Below are 15,948 nucleotides of genomic sequence, written 5' to 3' on the forward strand. Positions count from 1 at the left end.
CACCTGTCCCCCAGTGTGGTTTCACAAACTCTCTCATTCTGTTTAATGCTGGGGTCCCAGGTGAGGATTTTAGCCCTTTTCTTTCTTTTCTTATATATATATTCCGAGTATTAGTTCAGGCACTTTGTAAGTACTAACTCATTTAGTCCTCTTGACAATCCTAGAAGGTAGGTCCAGCAATTATCTCCTTCTTCTTTTTTTTTTCCTTCTGGAGAATACTGTGACACAGAAAGGTTAAGTAGCTGGCCCTAGGCCACACACAACTCGTAAGTGGCAGAGTCTGGGTTCAAACCCATGCTGTCTGGTCCCAGCACTCCTGCTCTTAGCTCTCTGCCTTTGCCCATCTGGCTTCTGGATGAGAAAGGCTGGACTTTTCTAAATGGGCTTCAGAGGTTGTAAGAGAGAAATTCAGACTCCTGAGGGTGCTGAGACTGCAGGGGCCCCATAGTCCAGCCCCTATTTCCCTGCTGGACTCACCTGGTTCCCCTTCTAGCCCTAAATGAAGCTGAGGGACAGTTGTGGAGACCTTCCCAGTTAAAGCCTTATGCTGAGCCTGGAGGACTTTGGGGAGGCAGTTTGGGGCGGTGGTCATCAGCATGGACTTGCCTGTCTCGACCGTGAGCTGCCTGTGTGACCTTGAGAAGCTTCTTCACCTCCCTGTACTTCATCTGCATTGTGGAAATAGGATCGTCCCTGTCTGTGGCATGCTTGGTGCTGGGTCCGCTACACAGAGGTGGGTGTCTGCGCTTCACTCCTGGGTCCTGCACAGACTGAAAGGAGCAAGTGCTTCTCGATGTCTTTTAGATACTGCTTGGAGTGAGTGTCTCAGGAGAAGGAAAGAGGAGACACATGTCCATTCAATAGTGCAAAATACATTCATTTTATTTAGTTTTGGGAATTACCTTCCTGGAGCAAGCACTCACCAAGCTTTGCCTCTTTGTGCCTGAATCATCTCCCTCTCTTCCATTCTCCAAGCCCTGCTCAGGCCTCCCTTCTCCTCCTCTGCTGTTCCATGGTCCAGACTCCAGAAAGATTCTTGAATCCCACCATGTTCCTTCCCTGCTCACATACCCTCCAAGACTCCCCACTGCTGTCCTGAGAAACTCCTAACTCCTCAGCTGGAGTTCAAGTCCCTTTAGACTCTAACCCTCACCCTCCTCCCCTGTTCCACTGTCTCCCTCTAGTCTTATAGAGTGATGTCCTGCTCCATGAGCAAGCTCGGATTTTCCACCTCTGTGACCTTTGCCAAACTGCCCTCTGCCCAGAATATCTTTTCCTGTCAGATGAACTTCTACTCATTTGCCATGCCCCGTATCCAGCCTTACCCCAGGAAGCCCTCTGGCATGATGGTGGTCCTGAAAGTGGTGGCCAGGCCCTGCTGCCGTGGGTAGTAGGCCAGGGCCAGCTCCGAAGTTCAACCTTGACCCCATGGGCCCATCCTGGGCCCGAGAGATCTGGATGGTGCCGTAGTCTCCCTTGGGTGTGGACAGGCTCAGGGCCGAACTTGATCCGGAAGCAGAGGCAGAAACCAGAGAAGAGTCATTCATTCGTTCATCCTACAATTGCCGGACCCTGCCATTCACCAGGCACTGGGTTAGGCCTTTTGTACTTGGGCTCTCCCAGTTCTCATAGCTTATGAAATAGGGATGGACCTGCCCTACATTTTGGATTTGATCTTTGGGGCTCAAAGAGGTCAAGTGACTTGCCCAAGGTCACACAGCTGCTGAGGATGGGTTTGAGCTCAGATCCACCTGATGCTGAGCCTGAAGAGCTCTGCTTCATAGAGCATGTTGGTTAACAGCAGGTGTTTTGGAGCTTGCGGGGCCTGGGTTCAAATCCTGCCTTCACCACTGTGGCAGGTGACACCACTGTCTGTTCCTCTCCACCCATTTCTGGCTGCAAGAGGCTGTCTTGCCTGTGTTCTAGGGCTTTCTCTAGCAGCTGTAACCCACTCTGCCTGGGTGGATTGTTAGCTTGTGAATTAATGCCCCCGGATAGCCCTCAGTCGGTGACTATGGGACTAAAGGAGCTGGTATGAAAACATCCCTGCCCCCTCACCCTCAAATGGGTTGACCCTGAGGTGGATATCCCCCACAGAGGTCCCCAGTGGGAATGAGCCCCAGTTGCCCATGGGGATAATTCCCTTGACAACTCTTTACTGGCTGCCTTTTCTGTCTATCTCACTGCCCCTTTCCTCACCTGTGTTTTGGGGGATTACCCTCCCAAGTAAACTGCTTGCCCTAGAACCCTTGTCTTTGGTTCTGCTTCTACGGGATCCCAAATGAAGACAGTCCCTTACTCACCTGTAACTTAACACAAGTCATTTGACCCTACTGAGTAAAGTAAAATGGGGAAAATAGTAGCAACTACGTCATAGGGTTTTTGTGTGGGTTGAAAATATGAATATATGAAAAATGCCCATGGCAGTGCCCAACACTCCAAGCATGTGTATGTGTTAGAACACTACCAGTAATATTTTATTACAAACAGAAATACTCGATAAATGCTAATCATTATCATTATTGTGTTTGCTGTTACTGGTTTTATTTCTTGAGCACCAGCCGTGTGTCCAGCCCTGTGCTAGGACTCTTTCATGTTGCTGTTTCATACATCGTCTCAATTATCCTCAGAAGGGGAGTTGATCCCCCCGCCCCCCCCTCCCCAGTTTTCAGCTGAGGGAATGGAGGCTCATCGAGGTGCAGCTGACTGCCTACAATCACACAGCCCTTCCTGGCTTCTTTTGAGGGCAGAGGAAGTGGTAGGAGGGAAGGGCCAGGGGAAAGCAGGGCTGGGTGCCATCTCACTACCTTTCTCTACTGCCACCTGCAGTATCTCCCGAATGAGAGAGGCCTCCAAGATGAGAAGAAGGTGTTGGACGACATGCACCACGTGGTGCTCGTGTGGCTAGGGCCCGTCCTGCCACTAGTGGTTTTGGTGCATCCTGACTACATCAAGCCCCTGGTGGGCGCCTCAGGTAGGTGGGCCGGGCCTCCGACGGATGAGTAAGCCCTCAACTCCCACTGCCTATCTGGGTTTCAAGGCAGGTGGGCTATCCAGAGGAAAGGCCATTTGAGTAGGGCTTTGAAGTATGAATAGGGGTTTACTAGAGCCGACTCAGCAACACAGATAATGAGAACAGCAAGGGGAAAGAGGGGACAGTATATAAAAGTCCCAGGAACTTTGACAGGATGTTCACTTCTCACAGTCAGAGCAAACATGCTCAGATAGGCAGTTGTTTGCCTAAGCTTTTGTTAAATGGCTATTGCTTAATTTTAAGCCATGGCACTCCCGTCACTTGGGTTCTGACACTCCCACTGTGGCTATCCAAATCTGCAGCCTGTTCTGTTAACCTAGGCTGGCTGGTGGAGAGGGAAAAGCAGAAAGATTGCCCCTCCCTCCTGCATTCCACATCTATCCCAGGGTGTAGGATTCCCAAGTGTTCCTGGGGAGGTCTTGCTCAGCCTTCATCATGCAGCTCGAATGACCCTCTCCTCCTGGAAACCTCCCTTGATTCCCCACACAGACCATAGCTCTTTCCTCTGAACTCTTCCATTCTTACCCCTAACCATTTAGGGCTGAATTATCTGTGTCCAGCATTGTATCTTCCTCATAAATGAGTCTCTAGCCCCCAGGGTGGCCTCGCATTTACCTGGGCATCTCCAGAGGCATCAGGGGATGTCTGAGAGAGGAGGGATGGGAAATCAAGAGCTCCAGGAATTTCAGGACCTCTGGCTTCAGCTTTGGCCTCTGCAAACACACTTCTGGAGACCACCTTCAAGGTGGCCCCCTGGAGCCATGAAGGTGAAAGGGGCTGTCATTCTTCTCTTCTCAGCCCTGCCCTTCTGCCAGTGTCCCCCGCTGTTGCATGTGTAAGGGAATGGCTCAGTTGCTCAGTTGCGTCTGACTCTTTGCAACGTCATGGACTGTAGCCCGCCAGGCTCCTCTGTCCTTGGGGTTTCCCGGGCAAGAATACTGGAGTGTGTTGTCATTTCCTCTTCCAGGGGGTTGAACCCATATCTCCTGCATTGGCAGGTGGATTATTTACCATTGCGCCACCTGAGAAGCCTCTTGTAGGGGAATAACCATCCCCATAGAACAAAGAGGGAAACCCAGACCCTGGAGGGTGGTGACACTTGCAAGGGATGGACACCAAGTTGTGGAAAAGAGGCCTGGACCGGGACTTGGGTGGGTTGCGTTTGAATCCAGGCTGGAGCACGTTCGTGCTATGTGACCCAGCAATTTATTCAGCTTCTCAGGGCTTCCGCTTCTGATCTATTAAATGGGGCAGCTGTGAAGACTCAGTAAGATAGTGTTGGGTAGGTGCTAAATAAGGCTTTCTTCTCTTCTGCCTTAAAAATTTTTTATTTTAATTGGAGGATAATTGCTTTATAATATTGTGTTGGTTTCTGCCATAAATCAACATGAATCTGCCTTTTAAATCTTTTTTTCCCCCTTTCTTTCCCACTCCCCCTCCCTATCACCTTAGAGCATCTGTTTTCTGAAGGTTGTCCTGCATGACTGTGAGACCCTCCCCCTGCAAGCAGACCAGGAAGTAGAGCCCCCATCATAAGCTTAGCACTTTATGGGACTTTCCCAGAGGTCCGGTGGTTAGGACTCCACCCTCTGATGCAGGGGGCGTGGCTTCAATCCCTAGTCAAGGAACCAAGTTTCCACACGCAGTGGAGAGCAGCCAAAAATAAACAAAGGAAAAATTAAGCTGAGCACTTTAGTTGATGCTCAGGTCTCTTCCCTTTCTCTCCCTTCTCCCCTCTCAGGACTGGCAGGAAATCCTTTGCCTCCCAGACAGGAGGAGCCAGATCCAGACAGGAGGAGCCAGATGGGAGACTGCGGCTCAAGGAGGGTGGGGCTGTGAGTCAGGAGAAGCAGCCTGGAGTCAGGTCTCCTGGCTCCAGGGTGTCCGGGCCCCTCTGTGCCTGCCTATCTCATATTAGACAGGTCTGGCCCCAAGTCTTAGATTCCAGTGTCTAGGGGCCACATCTGGCGGGGGCGGGGGTGGTGGAGAGGGGCTTGCTCTTCTGGGCTTAAACCCACACAGCTGATGGACTCTGGGAAAGGCATGGCTCCTTCTTGAACCTCTGTTTCTTTATCTTCCAAGAGATAAAGTGTCTCTTTGTGACAGAGAGAGAAGGTAGGTAAAAATGCTTTCTAGAATGACAAAGCAGGATATATAGCCACATAATTGTAGCTTTGTTTTTATATACTCATTTTAAAAATTGAGCTGAAATCACATACTGTATAATTACTTATTTTAAAGTGGAAGGTATTTAGTGTGTTCATAGTTGTGCAACCATCCGCCCTCCCTCATTTCAAAACCTTTTCATCACCCCATAAAACACCCCATAGCCGTGATGTTGTCATCTCTCATTCCTTTCTCTTTTTGACCACTGGTACATACTTTCTGTCCCCATGGACTTTCTTTTCTGAACATATCATAAAAAAGGAGTTATACAACATGTGGTCTTTTGCAACTGACTTCTTTTATGCCGAATGTTTTTGAGGCTCAGCCACACTGTAGCAATGACCAGGACTTCATTCCTTTTTTAAGGCTGAATAATATTTCACTTATGGATATATGGATATACCACATTTGTTTATCCATTCATTTGCTGATAAACATTTGGGTTGTTTCTGCCTTTTGACTGTTATGAATAAGGGTGCTGTGAACATGTGTGTACAAGTTTTGGACCTATGTTTTCATTTCTCTTGGGCAGATACCTAGTTGTAGAATTGTGGGGTCATATGGGGCTTTCCAGGTGGCTCAGTGGAGAATCCACCAGCCAATGCAGGAGACACAGGCGACACAAGTTTAATCTCTGGGTCAGGAAGATCCCCTGGAGAAGGAAGTGGCAACCCACTCCAGTATTCTTGCCTGGAAATCCCATGGACAGAGTAGCCTGGGGGGTTACAGACCATGAGGTCACAAAGAATCAGACACAACTAAGCACACATGTGTGCTTATGGTAATTCTATGTTTAACTTTTCAGGGAGCCACCAAACTGTTTTCCATGGTTTCTACGCATTCATTTTTCCCTATTAGGGTCCTCCTGTGAGCTGGGGACTGAGATTTTTCATCTCACAAATTCTTGATACCACCGAGCAATCATTATAATCAGAGTAGTATCCCAGGTGGCTCAGTGGTAAAGAATTCAGCTGCCAATGTAGGAGACACAGGAGACATGGGTTCAAACTTTGGATCAGGAAGATACCCTGAGGGAGGAAATGGCGACCCACTCCAGTATTCTTGCCTTTGAAATCTCATGGACAGAGGGGCCTGGTGGGCTGTGTCCATGGAGTTGCACAGAGTCAGACATAACTGAACAACTGAGCACACACACACACAGTAAAAATAGCCATGCCTGCTAAGTTGCTTCAGTCATGTCTGACTCTTTAAGACCCCATAGACTGTAGCCCACCTGGTTCCTCTGTCCATGGGATTTCCCAGTCAAGAATACAGGAGTGGGTTGCCATTTCCTTCTCCATGAAAAGTAGCCGACAGTTGGTTAATTTATTTATATGTAGAAATACTTAATGAGCACTTGCTGAGTGCCAGGAGCACTAATTCATTGAAATTTTATAGGGTTGCCATGAGGCAGGCAGGACTGCTCTATTTTCTTGCCCAAGTTTACACAGTCAGTCAGTGGTAGGCCTGGGATTTGAACCTGGCCATCCCAGAGGCTGAAGTCTCAGCCACAGTAATATGCAGCTTCCTACTGGGCATCTTGTGGGAGCTTTTCTTATATGACCTCCTCCAGGGTAGACGTTACTATCTCCTTGTTACTGGAGGGAAAAGTGATGGGAGAGGCAGACTGGACACAGCTCCTCTGGCATCAAGTGGTCAGGGCTGGATTTGAGGAAGGATCTGAGGATGGCAGAGAGCAAGGGTTCAGGGGGAAGAAGGTCTGGAGAAGGTTTCCTGGAGGAGGCATCAGTGAAAGTGGGCTTTGAAGGATGCGTAGGAGCTTGCCTGATGAGAGGTCCCAGGTAGAGGGTCCCAGGTGCAAACGTGCAGATGTATGAAAGTGTCAGGGAAGCTCAGGTGACTTGGGGTGTCTGGAGTGAAGATGATGTGTAGGGAGAAGTAGGAAATGATACAGGAGCTGGATTCAGAGCAGCAGTGTACACAGTGAAGGAGCTTGCGTTTTCTCCTGGGGGCGTTAGGAGGCCATGGGAGGTGTTCGAGCAGGACAGCCATTATACAGCTTCATGTGTCAGAAAGAGTCCTAGAGGGCCTAGCCTGGAGTCCAGAGCCCAGAGAGGAGAGACTGGACTTCCACCACCCGCTCTGAAGCTGCCTCTTCCCAGAAGCCTGCCTTGACTTCTAGCAGCTCTTTCTTTGTGCCTCCCTCTGCTCTTGGCATACATTCTACCTGCTTGCTAATTACATGGCGTGCCTCTGCTTCCCTTTTCTACCACACCCAGAGCTCCACCAGGCAGGGCGTGGAGCTGAGCCATCTCTGGGTCCTCAGAATCACTCATCATGGGTTGGGCACAGAAGGGTGGTGGAAGAGGTGTGTTGAATGAGTGGACAGGTGGTTGTGCATACAATTGGCCAATTCCGAGGGAGTGTGTGTGTAGGTGGCTGAGTAATATCTCAGGTAAAAGTGACATCACTTGAGTTTCAGGCACTTCCTTCCTGCACCCTGCCCATTCTGTCCCAATTCTATTTAGCACATAGAAAGGGAATTCACTCACTCCATCCACCCATCCATCTAATGATCCATCTGCCCATCCATCCACCCACCCATCCAATGATCCATCCATTCATCCATCCAACCATTGGTAGTTTTCATTCATTCATCCTTTGATTGGCTAATTCATTCATACAATAAAAATTTATTCAACACCAATATATTAGTGATCAACAAGGTCCCTCCCCTCAAGGAGCTTGTAACTGATAAATACAATCCAGAGTGACTGATGGGAGAGGGAATGGCATCCAAGTGGAGACTGGAAAAATGAGGAAAGAGTTTTTGAGACAGAGAGGCTGCCTGGTGGAAAGACTCAGAACCGAGAGAGAACACTGCTTTTCAAGAAGCTGAGGAAAGTTCTGTGACATTAGCAAGTTGAGGGTGTGTGGGGTGAGGGATGGTTGAGGTTTGCTGCTGCTAAGTCACTTCAGTCGTGTCCGACTCTGTGCGACCCCATGGACGGCAGCCCACCAGGCTCCCCCATCCCTGGGATTCTCCAGGCAAGAATACTGGAGTGGGTTGCTGTTTCCTTCTCCAATGCATGAAAGGGAAAAGTGAAAGTGAAGTCGCTCAGTCGTGTCCGACTCTTTGCGACCCCATGGACTGAAGCCTACCAGGCTCTTCCACCCATGGGATTTTCCAGGCAAGAGTACCGGAGTGGGGTGCCATTGCCTTCTCCATGGTTGAGGTTTAGGGCAGAGGTATTCTGAGAGTGGTGTGGACTGGGATAGGTCATTCAGAGCATTGGAAATGGGCTGAGCAGCTGTATTTTGGACTGACAGGTGTGTGGGCAGGAAGAGACATGGTCAGATCTAGAGTCAGATAAGATCCCCCTGGATCTAGGGTGCAGGGCAGACTGGAAAGGGAGAGGCTGGAGGCTGGGAGCACAGGAGGTATAATTCAGATGGCCTGAGTTGGCAGAAAAGAAGGGGTGAATTAGGGGAAGAATCAGGTGAAGAAAGCCATTCTGGAGAGAGTGCACAGTCTGGGCAAAAGTTTGGAAATGAGGGTCAGCATGTGGGGTTATTTGGCATTTGCTGAAGGATGAAAGGGAGAGGAATATGGCAGCCAGATGGGGCTGGGCTTTCGGTGCTAGCCTGAGCTTGAAATGGGAGGTGTTTGAGCAGGGGAGGCTCATGTTCAGATCAGGGTGTTATAAGAATCTCCCTGGGGCAGGTGTGGAGGATTGGACTGGAGGGGTGAGGTGGTAGGTGAGAGCCCAGAGTGGAGGCCCGAGGAGGTCATAAGCAGAGGTCAAGGGTCAGAGCCTTGTTTTGAGGTATCGTCACCTCTTCTCTCCCCACAGCTGCTGTTGCCCCCAAGGATGACCTTTTCTATGGCTTCCTGAAACCTTGGCTGGGTGAGCTCGGGACTGGGTAGGTTGGAGCCAGGGCTTCAGGGAAGAGGGGGCAGGGCGTGAGGTTTCCTGGAGAGGTCCTTAACCTTGACCTCCTGGGCACAGGAGACGGGCTGCTGCTCAGCAGAGGCGACAAGTGGAGCCGGCACCGCCGCCTGCTGACGCCTGCCTTCCACTTCGACATCCTGAAGCCCTACATGAAGATCTTCAACCAGTGCACTGATACCATGCATGTGAGTCCCAGGGTTTCTCGGGAAGAGTATATCTGGAAGTGGGGCTGGTCCAGACTCCAGCTCGTGGGCAAGTCATGTGACTTCAGGAAGCCTTATTTCCTTTTTTTTTTTTTTAACAAACAGACTATTTACTTATTTTTGGCTGTGCTGGGTCTTCATTGCTGCGTGGGCTTTTCTCTGGTTGTGGAGAGGAGCAGGGGCTATTCTCTAGTTGCTGTGTGTGGGCTCCTCATTGTGGGGGCTTCTCTTGTTTCTGAGGAAAGGCTCTGTGAGCTTCGGTAATCGTGGCATGTGGGCCCAGTAGTCGCGTGTCCAGCCTTTAGAGCCCAGGCTCAATTCTTGTGGTGCACAGGCTTAGTTTCTCTGAGGCGTGTGGGATCTTCCTGGGCCAGAGATTGAACCCATATCTCCTGCATTGGCAGGCGGATTCTTTACCACTGAACCACCGGGGAAGCCCTCACTTCCTTTACTTATGAAGTGGACTTGTAGTGAGCTTGCAGCTGGGTTATTATCAGCCTGGCTGAAAGTCTGTGGTCTCCATGCCCATTTGTCATTTGTTTTCCAGGCTAAATGGCGGCACCTGGCAGAGGGCTCAGAGGTCTCCCTTGACATGTTTGAGCATGTCAGCCTCATGACCCTGGACTGTCTTCAGAAATGTGTCTTCAGCTACAGCAGCAACTGCCAGGAGTGAGTATGGCCTCCCTAGGGAACATAGAGCCAGCTGCTGCAGGGGCAAGGTGACGAGAGGAGAAAGAAAACTCTTAGCTGTGAGGCAGTCCTGGGCTGTTGGTGCTCTGCCACTGACAGGCTGTGTGGTTCTGGGAAACTGACATCACCTCTCTGAGCCTGCTTCCTTATCCCCAAAATGCACATCTCCCTCTGGTCCTCACAGTCATCGTAGGGGGATTAAATGAGGTAATACGAGTCAATGGCTTCGCCACACAGTAGATGCTCAGTGAGTGCTAAGTTTAATTCATTCTTCCATGAAAAGTATATGGTCTTTGGAAAGAGTCCCTCCCCACACTTTCTGAGCCTCAGTTTTTTGTTCGTAAGATAAGAATGACAGTCTCTGATCTGAGAGATGCTTAAAGGTTGAAATGATGTAGCACTGCCCTGGCACACAGTAGTTGGTGAGGGGATATTTGTTGAGTGACTAAGTAAAATAACTATTGCCCTGGTTCATTCATTCATCCATCAAATGTTTGTTGTGCACCTACTATGTGCCTAGCTATGGGGGATACGGTGGTGAGCACTAAGTCCCAGTTCCTTGGAGCTTCTAGTCTAAGTGGGGATCTAAAGAGTAAGGGACATAATGACTGTCAAGTTTATAGCACATAGTAGGCCCTCAACAACAAGCTGCTGACTCTGTCACTCTGGGCCTTGTAGTGGTGTTGTTTCAGTTAGGTAAGGTGGAGATGGCCTTCATAACTAATTCATTAGTTGATCCAAAAAATATATATTGAGTGCCTGCTATGTCCCAGCTCTAGAGGAGAATACAGTGGTCAACAACACAGACAAGGAACTCACATTTTAGTGGGAAGAGGGGCCACAACCGTGCACAAATCAGCAAGAAAACGGCAGTTGGTGAACAAGGCGCGAAGACAACAAGCACATTAAGGACTAAGGGCAGCTGTTGGCAGCTCTGCCCCTTGCGATTTAGTTTTTCTTTTTTTCAAAATAACAACTCTACCGAGATGTAGTTGATATACCATACAATTCACCCGTTTAAATTATACAACCAATGGCTTTTAGTCTATTCACAGAATTGTGCACCCATCACCATAATTGGTTTTAGAATATTTTCACTGAGAAGAAACCCTGTATCATTGTGTTATTCTTTCATCTCCCACTTTCCACTTGCCCTTATCTAGTTGGCTGTGGCAGGCCTTAGTTGCAGCACACAGGATCTTTAGTCTTTGTTGTGGCATGCAGAACCTTTTAGTCATGACATCTGAACTCTTAGTCATGGCATGTGGGATCTAGTTCCCCAACTAGAAATCAAACCTGAGCCTCCTGCAGTGGGAGGGCAGTCTTAGGCATGGGACCACAGGGAAGTCCTTATTCTTGACTTTTAAGAGTGCTTTGCATATTTTAGATACAAGCTCCTCATCAGATACATGATTTGCAAATATTTTCCCCCACACTGTGGATTGCAGTCATTTAATTTTAGTGATGCTTCATTTATATGGAAGTCCTCATCTCTCCTTGGGCCTGTTTTAAAATGTACCTGGAATTTAGTTTTATTTGGGTTATGGTGAGGACTACAGATGAGGAAGCAATTGCCATTGAAAAGATAGTTTGTTACTTACCATTTCCAAGATGTGTGTGTGTGCCACAAGACACAAGGCTACCTGGAGAAGCACCAGGAGGGAGCATGGCAGAAACATTTTCAGGGGGTCTTCTATGGGAAGGAATGGGAAAGGCAGGGTATGCAGCCTTAGGACTGGGTAGTGTTTTTTTTTTAAGTTTTTTAAAAAGTTTGTTTATTGGTGAGATGTGTCTTTGATGTGGGCTCTTGGTTACTGTGTGTGGGCTTTCTCTAGTTGTCATAAGCAGAAGCCACTCTCTAGTTGCTGCGGTGTGTGGGCTTCTCATTGAGGTGGGTTTTCTTGTGACAGTGTGTTTTCTTGTTGCAACTCACAGGCTCTAGACAGCAGGCTTCAGTAGCTGTGGCACAGGCCCTTTGTTGCTCTGAGGCACGTATGATCTTAGTTCCTGGACCAGGGATCCAACCTGTGTCCCCTGAATTGGCAAGCAAATTCTTAACCATGAACCACCAGGGAAGTCCTAGGGTTGGCTAGCTTGAATAATTTCAGCTGGCTCTGGGGCGGAGAGGTGCCCCAAGTTATCCAGTGCCTGGCCCAGGGATAATTAAGGTAGGGGTATAGTGGCTCAGCCCAATAATGTTTGGAGTATGGACTCTGGATTGATTGATTTGCAAAAGAAAAGGACGCTCCTGGGTGGGTCATTTGCTGCCTCTAAGAAATAGCTAGTCCTGGGAGGGGTGGTATCTGTCTAGTCAGTGAGGGTCCAGATGGAAGAACATCCAGAAAACAAAGAAATGGACTTTCCTGGTGGTCCAGAGGTGAAGAGTCCACCTACCAATGCAGGGGTTCAATCTCTGGTCTGGAAATTAGGACCCCACAGGCCTTGGAGCACAAAGCCTCTGTGCTACAACTACTAAGCCAGTGGGCCTAGAGCCTGTTCTCTGCAACAAGAGAAGCCACTACAGCTCACTGAAGCCTGTGCACTTCAATGAAGAGTAGCTCCCTGCTTGTCACAATTAGAGAAAGTCTGCATGCAACACTTAAGACCTAGTGCAGCCAAAACAAACAAACAAGGAAATAAGAAAATAGAGTTAATTCAGGGCTGCTTTTTGTCACCTGCGGGCTTCCCAGGTGACTCAGTGGTAAAGAACCCGCCTGCCAATACAGGGGACATGGGTTCGATCCCTGAGTTGGAAAGATCCCCCAGAGAAGGAAATGGCAACCCACTCCAGTATTCTTGCCTGGAGTATCTCATGGACAGATGAGCCCGTGGGGGTTCACAAAAAGTCGGACACAACTTAGCAACTAAACAACAACAACAACTCTTTGTCACCTGCCCACTGAGAGAGGAAACTTGTCTTAGGGCCTATGCTCATGCCTTTTTTTCTCCATGGCAGGAAGATGAGCGATTACATCTCGGCCATCATTGAACTGAGTGCCCTGGTGGTCCGGCGCCAGTATCGCCTGCATCACTACTTCGATTTCATCTATTACCGCACGGCTGATGGACGGCGCTTCCGGCAGGCCTGCGACACTGTGCATGGTTTCACCACAGAGGTCATCCAGGAGCGGCGGCGGGCGCTACGCCAACAGGGGGCTGAAGCCTGGTTTAAGGCCAAGCAGGGCAAGACCTTGGACTTCATTGATGTGCTGCTCCTGGCCAAGGTGAGACGGGACCCTGGAGGGTGGAGTCCTGCCTGGGACAGCTTCCTCATGAGTTTCCACAACTGTGGAAAATCCAAACTAAGGTGGATCTTAGGTGGCATTAGTGGTAAAGCATCTGCCTGCAGTGCAGGAAATGCAAGAGACACGGGATTAATTCCTGAGTCAGGAAGATCCCCTGGAGAAGGAAATGGCAGCTCACTCCAGTATTCTTGCCTGGGACATCCCATGGACAGAGAAGCCTGGCGGGCTATAGTCGATGGGGTCGCAAAGAGTTGGGCGTGAGTGCACACACACACAGTGTGAATCTAGAATGCAAGCAGATGTAGAACATGTGAGACTGTATTCGTCTGCTAGATCTGCAATGGGGTTTCCCAGGTGGTGCAGAGGTAAAGAATCCACCTGCCAGCGCAGGAGACATAAGAGACGCGGGTTTGATGCCTGGGTGGGGGAGATCCCTTGGAGAAGGGAATAGCTACTCTCTCCAGTATTCTTGCCTGGAAAATTCCATGGACAGAGGAGGCTGATGGGCTACAGTCCATAGGGCTGCAAAGAGTCGGACATGACTGAGCAACTGAGCACAGATTTGCCATAAAAAATAAAAACACTGTGACACTGGTGGTTTATTTATTTACTTATAGTATTTAAAATTTTATTTTATTTATTTTTCTGGCTGATCTTTGTTGCTGTGTGCGGGCTTTCTCTAGTTGTGGCGAGTAGGGGCTACTCTTCATTGCCATGCACAGGCTTCTCCTTGCGGTGGCTTCTCTTGCTGCAGAGCACAAGAGGGCTTCAGTAGTTGCAGCATGTAGGCTCAGTAGTTTTGGCACATGGGCTTGGTTTTTCCAGAATATGTGGGATCTTCCAGGAACAGGGATTGAATTGTCCCCTGAACTGGCAGGTAGATTCGTATCCAATGGACCACCAGGGAAGTCCCAACACTGGGAGGTTAAATGGCAGTAATCAGTCTTCTCAGTCTGGAGGTTAGAACTCTGATGGCAGGCTTGGTTTCTTCTGAGGCCTCTCTCCTTGGCTTGTAGCTGGCTGTCTTCACCTGTGTCTTCACATGGCCTCTCCTCTGTATGTGTCTGTCCTCATCTCCTCTTATAAGGCCACCAGTCACACTGGATTAAGGCCCACACTAATGACCTCATTGTAACTTAATTACCTCTGCAAAAGCCTTATCTCCAAATAAGGTCACATTTTGGGGTTAGGATTTTAACTCATGGGTTCTGGAGTGGGGGTGGGGAGGAACACAATTCGGCCCACGGCACTAATGAAGACCTTGAAAAAATGTGACACTTGCAGAGAAATGTGGTCACCTGTTTGTGATGCTTCTGTGGAGTTTCTGAGCAGTGCCTGGGTTTTGGATTCAGATGGTCCTGGATGCTAGTTCTAGCTCAACCACTTCATGGATATTTGACCTTAGTTTTCCCTCTGAGCCTCAGTTTCCTCATTTATAACATGACGAGCATAACATCTGATCATGAGATTTTGTCAGACCTCCGGCAAGATGCTTGGTGATAGGAACTGCCAAAGAAATGCAAACTCCCTTTTTCCTCTCACCTTTGGCTCTCTTTCCCTCTTTCTTGGACAAGTTGCATACCTCTGTCTGCTTGGGCTTCCCTGGTGGTCAGATGGTAAAGAATCTGCCTGCAATGCAGAAGACCTGGGTTCGATCCCTGGGTCAGGAAGATACCCTAGAGAAGGGAATGGCAACCCACTCCAGTATTTTTGCTTGGAGAATTCCATGGACAGAGGAGCCTGGCAGGCTACAGTCCATGGGGTGTCAAAGAGTCAAGACATGACTGAATGACTCACACACACACACACACACCTGCCTGGAATCCTTTCCCCTGCAGCTTGGCTTAAGAGAAAGAGGTGGGTGTCTTTAAAAAATATATATTCATTTATTTGGCTGTGCTGCATCTTAGTTGCAGCATGTGAGATCTTTTTAAACATTTTATTTATTTATTTTTGGCTGTGCTGGGTATTGTTGCTGCTCAGGCTTTCTTGAGTTGCAGCAACTGGGGGTTACTCTTCATTTTGGTGTGTAGGCTTCTCATTGCGGTGGCATCTCTTGTTGCAGAGCACGGGCTCTAGGCATGTGGGCTCAGTAGTTGTGGTACATGGGCTGAATTGCTCCCCGGCATGTGGGATCTTTTGGGACCAGGGATTGAACCCCTGACACCTGCATTGGCAGGCATATTCTTAACCACTGGGCCACAGGGACGTCCCAAAAGGGATGTCCTAGGAAGAACTCCTAGGTTGTGGCGGGTGAGACAAAATGAGCTGAGCAGTCTATTGCCCATTCCAGGATGAAGATGGAAAGGAACTCTCAGACGAGGATATCCGAGCAGAGGCAGACACCTTCATGTTTGAGGGTGAGGATGTGGGATGAGGCTAGAGAAGGATGGGAAAGGGCCCCATTGTCTGAGGACAGCGTCTCTGCTACCTTCAGGCAGCCTCCATCTAGGCTCCTCATCTGCCTGCAGGTCATGACACAACATCTAGTGGGCTGTCATGGGTACTGTTCAACTTGGCCAAGTATCCAGAGTACCAGGAGAAGTGCCGAGAAGAGATCCAGGAAGTCATGAAAGGCCGGGAGCTGGAGGAACTGGAGTGGTCAGTCTTGGGTCCTGGGGATATTGGGGGCAGGTTGAGTTTACAGCCTTGAGTATTAATCTCTCTACCACTTACTGTCTAACTAACCTTCGACA

The 15,948-nt window shown here is 49.1% G+C and overlaps 1 protein-coding gene across 2 annotated transcripts in view; it reads left to right on the forward strand.

Annotated features, from left to right (window-relative positions):
- CYP4F22 (cytochrome P450 family 4 subfamily F member 22) overlaps window positions 1–15,948 on the forward strand; it is a 33,966-nt gene that overhangs the window by 12,645 nt on the left and 5,373 nt on the right. For both annotated transcript variants that reach the window (XM_055430916.2, XM_088839132.1), the window contains exons 3-9: window positions 2,830–2,974; window positions 9,016–9,069; window positions 9,172–9,299; window positions 9,865–9,986; window positions 12,964–13,231; window positions 15,546–15,612; window positions 15,724–15,853. In XM_055430916.2, the coding sequence (XP_055286891.1) occupies window positions 2,830–2,974; window positions 9,016–9,069; window positions 9,172–9,299; window positions 9,865–9,986; window positions 12,964–13,231; window positions 15,546–15,612; window positions 15,724–15,853 (914 nt within the window). The remainder of the gene's footprint in view (window positions 1–2,829; window positions 2,975–9,015; window positions 9,070–9,171; window positions 9,300–9,864; window positions 9,987–12,963; window positions 13,232–15,545; window positions 15,613–15,723; window positions 15,854–15,948) is intronic.

This window comes from Moschus berezovskii, chromosome 8 (assembly GCF_049115385.1).
Source record: "Moschus berezovskii isolate FMDL1 chromosome 8, NW_MosBer_1.0, whole genome shotgun sequence".
Lineage (NCBI taxonomy): Eukaryota > Metazoa > Chordata > Mammalia > Artiodactyla > Moschidae > Moschus > Moschus berezovskii.